This window comes from Schistocerca nitens, chromosome 4 (genome assembly GCF_023898315.1).
Source record: "Schistocerca nitens isolate TAMUIC-IGC-003100 chromosome 4, iqSchNite1.1, whole genome shotgun sequence".
Taxonomy (NCBI): Eukaryota; Metazoa; Arthropoda; class Insecta; order Orthoptera; family Acrididae; genus Schistocerca; species Schistocerca nitens.
Genome location: NC_064617.1, coordinates 505,785,734 through 505,789,947, shown reverse-complemented (window position 1 = coordinate 505,789,947; position 4,214 = coordinate 505,785,734). Strand labels below are relative to the sequence as shown.

Here is a 4,214-nt window from a genome sequence, read left to right as displayed (position 1 = left end):
GCAGAAAGCGCGCCGGCGTGACGCGCGAGCTCCTGCTTGCGCAACGTGAGCGTCGCCGTAGCGGGCGGAGCGCCGTGTGACGCCGGCCGCCGGCCCGCAGGTCTGGCGTGGCGTGGCGTGGCGTGGCGTGGCGTGCGCCTGGCAGGAGTGTCGCCGCTGCGGCGGGCCAGAGAAATCGGCGCCGCCTCAGGATGCGCGTCACGCGCCCCGCCCCTATATAAGCGCCGCCGCCGCCTGGGACCGTCACTTCAGTCAGCGATCTCCGCAGACCACAACCACCTTCCAAACCTCACCATGGCCCGTTCTCTGGTGAGTACGGCGACCAGCCAGTCACACGGCGGGTCAAAAGTAACAGGGTAAAATTACACTTCAGATCGTAAGAACTTACTCAGCACAATCTTACATTTTTGTAATACACACTCGCTTGTTATATTCAGAGTAAAGTATGGGAGGCCTAACGCTGAGAAAAAATTCCATCGCGAAATTGAACTGACTTTCTTCCGTAGTCCAGCTGTCCTGTTAATTTTCATCACAATCGTCTTCAATGCCCGTCTATCACGATCACTCAAAACACACTTTCGTCTGCGTTTGAACACAAAAAAGTTTTAAAAATCGTTTTGTCTCAGTACTATTCATTTTAACGCACTCTGCCTGTTCCATGATTGTATGAGGTATTTTATTCGTCAGTTCTACCTAACTGAAGGTTTCTAAAGTTTATTTATAGAGTAGCACTAAAGATAGGAAATATAAATGCTGTAGGTGCTGTTTGCGTTTGTGGCAACTTATTCGAGAAGGAGTTTCATAAAAACGAATGATATATCGGTAATTAGAAGCCTCCGTAACCAATAGAGCATGAAGACTCCACCCCTGACGAAAACATTCTTATCTGCTTTTTTTTTTTTTTTTTTATTTTAACTATATATGACCATGCAGCTTTGCTAGAATAGAAATGATAATTAAATGAACACCCTAGCTGCAAGCAGGCGTTGATACACTTCGTTGGGGACATGTTGAAAATGTGTGCCCCGACCGGGACTCGAACCCGGGATCTCCTGCTTACATGGCAGACGCTCTATCCATGGGCAAACATCTAATAGGCGCACTACGAATGTAGTGTTGTGGACATGTTGGGAATGTGGATCTCACGGGGAGCGTGCAAGGGATAAGTCCCTGCAGACGCACTATCCTCTGTGCCCGCGGTGGCTCAGATGGATAGAGCGTCTGCCATGTAAGCAGGAGATCCCGGGTTCGAGTCCCGGTCGGGGCACACATTTTCAACATGTCCCCAACGAAGTGTATCAACGCCTGCTTGCAGCTAGGGTGTTCATTTAATTATCATTTCTATTCTAGCAAAGCTGCATGGTCATATATAGTCAAAATAAAATATGGGTTCCCGGCCTTTGACCTTCTTGTGTGCGAACGCACACGCTATGCCCGAACTCGTACGGGACTTGGTAGATTAATCTGCCACGAGTAATGAGTATGATGGGCAAACATCTAATAGGCGCACTACGAATGTAGTGTTGTGGACATGTTGGGAATGTGGATCTCACGGGGAGCGTGCAAGGGATAAGTCCCTGCAGACGCACTATCCTCTGTGCCCGCGGTGGCTCAGATGGATAGAGCGTCTGCCATGTAAGCAGGAGATCCCGGGTTCGAGTCCCGGTCGGGGCACACATTTTCAACATGTCCCCAACGAAGTGTATCAACGCCTGCTTGCAGCTAGGGTGTTCATTTAATTATCATTTCTATTCTTATCTGCATTTTCCGCGTCCACTCTGAATCACTCGAGGGGATTTCGTAATTAGTCCTTGTTGATAGTTATTTTCATTTACGCCAGAGTGCGTCAGATTGGAAAACAAATACAGGACGCTCCTTAGCAAAAGTCATACGCCGTCTTCAGGCCCTACCGGGACCATCCGACCGCCGTGTCATCCTCGTGGAGGATGCGGATAGGAGGGGCGTGGGGTCAGCACACCGCTGTCCCGGTCGTAAGATGGTATTCTTGACCGAAGCCGCTACTATTCGGTCGAGTAGCTCCGCAATTGGCATCACGAGGCTGAGTGCACCCCGAAAAATGGCAACAGCACATGGCGGCCTGGATGGTTACCCATCCAAGTGAAGGCCACGGCCGACAGCGCTTGACTTCGGTGATCTCACTGAAACCGTTGTATCCACTGCGGCAAGGCCGTTTCTAGCAAACGCTATGGTCGTTCATTAATTCTAACTGATGCACAGGGTTACTCAGCTGCCCATGCCTAAGTGTTTTATGCAACTCGCGATACCTTCAATTGCCACGTGCAAGGTTTTTATATTCTGTTACTTGCTACGTGCAAAATCTTAGTCCCACAGAATTGGTTTACTGCTTCCTCTGTTTATGTATTTTATTTATTTACTTGTTCAGTATTTACAAAAGCATTCATCTCATAGTGCATTAACTAAAATATTCTGATACCTTTATACTAAGTTACAATATTCTTTACATATGTTCTTATAACACTATACAAAATTACAAATGTTCTTGAGCCACTCTATGGCTGAGTCGAAGAGCCCCTGTATTTCTTTGAGATCACCCTGATCACGCACAAGTAAATGATCCATTGACTGGATTTCCCTGCAACCATATTCTGAATTGTCAGATGGACCCCATTTGTTCATCAGAAGCTTACTACCAAAAATCGTTCAAACACGGTTCAAAGTTGTCCACAATTTTCTCCGGAGATTCAATCCATCGATCTTCTTATTGTAATCGTCCATCAAGTTGCGGTTCTTATGTTCACTTACAACCTACAGTTCTTGCAAGCTGCTTGCTCAGTACAAAGACTGAATTACACTGGGGAAAGGCTACAACACTGTCTCACTTATTTTTACGCGCTTCGACACGTATAACTGCAATCTGGTTCCCGTGCAAGTTGCAGATAACTCCCAGTATTTTATTCCTGTTACCTCCAGAGTCTCAAAAAGTGTATTCCGGACAACGCAGCGGAAGGTTTCCCTCAGACTGCCAGTGCTACAGGTGTAGCTGTACTTGTCTTCAGTCTGCCTTCTAAGATAAGTTGTAGGGTCAACTGCCTTTCGTGTTCCTGCAGTTCTCCGTAACTCAAACTGATCTTCTCGAAGTCGAGATCAACCAGTCTTTCCATTCTTCTGTAAATAATACACGAAACGACATACTCCTAGAGTATTGTGGACGACCGTCACCGAAGTGCCAACTGAGTGGGTATCTGCGGTTTGGCCTTCCTTTGAACTCTGTACTGTCCGAGATGATAGTGAACTGACGGCTCAGAAGACTTTGCGGTATGTCGTGGTATGTGTGGTAAACAAGAGACAGTAGACGCAACTCTAGCTCCAGTGGCGAGGAGCGGGCGTCGGTGCAGCAGATAGAGTGAACGCCCCGCCTCGTGTGTCCGCAGGCTGTCGCCGTGCTGCTGGTGCTGTCCCTGGCGTGCTCGGGCGCGCTCGCGGGTCTGCTGCCCTACGCGGTGGCGCCTTACGGCAGCTCGTACACGGCGCACGCCATCAACCACGAGGTGGCCGCCCCCGTGGCGGTGCCCGCCGCCGCCCCCCTGGTCGCCGCCCCCGCCGCCCCCCTGGTCGCCGCCGCCCACGCACCGCTGTTCGCCGCCCCCGCGCACTACACCTACCTGGCACGCCGCTAAGCACTAGACTGCTGTCGCGCTGGCCGGACGGGTAGATGCGGCGGCGGCGGCCGCGCCACCGCGCTGGCAGCAGAACCGCCTCTGGACGAAAGCCGAGACTGCGACCGACCTCGGCGGCGCCTCTGCCGTGGCGTCTACCACCGCCGCAGAGGCCTCTCCAGAGGGCAGCCACCGACCCTGCAAGACCAGCCGCAGCCTTCCCGAGGGTCCAGCGCCCAGCACGGCGTTCAGTGGGAGTCGACCGTGTCCTGATCCTCTGCAACACCCATCTTTCATACTTTTGTACAACCAAAAATGTTTGCTCAAATTAATTGCGTAACTGTTGTAAATAAAAACGTTTCATGCATAACTGGCCAGTCTATCTCTGCTCACCCTACAAACATTTCATTTTAAAGCTAGGAAAAAGGCTGTCGTGCTGCAAATAATTTTAACAATTTACGTCAGCTGACTGACTTAGAAGTTTAAAACTGCGTGGACCACATATCCACAGTAGTAGAGTACTTGTTAATGTGCTTCTTCCAATGTAGGGCTCAATCGGCTAAACAAGCTTAGGAG

At 50.2% G+C, this 4,214-nt stretch overlaps 1 protein-coding gene and 2 non-coding genes across 3 annotated transcripts; all 3 read left to right on the top strand.

The window, feature by feature from the left end:
* The first annotated feature begins 259 nt into the window (after positions 1 to 259).
* Positions 260 to 4,008, top strand: LOC126252685 (adult cuticle protein 1-like). The gene is made up of 2 exons (XM_049953588.1): positions 260 to 309; positions 3,414 to 4,008. Exons 1-2 carry the CDS (start codon positions 295 to 297, stop codon positions 3,657 to 3,659), a joined length of 261 nt encoding a protein of 86 aa, XP_049809545.1. The 5' UTR covers positions 260 to 294; the 3' UTR covers positions 3,660 to 4,008.
* Trnat-ugu (transfer RNA threonine (anticodon UGU)) lies at positions 1,193 to 1,267 on the top strand. The gene has a single exon. It is a non-coding gene; the product is annotated as a tRNA-Thr (tRNA).
* Positions 1,600 to 1,674, top strand: Trnat-ugu (transfer RNA threonine (anticodon UGU)). Its single transcript has one exon. It is a non-coding gene; the product is annotated as a tRNA-Thr (tRNA).
* Positions 4,009 to 4,214: the final 206 nt, after the last annotated feature.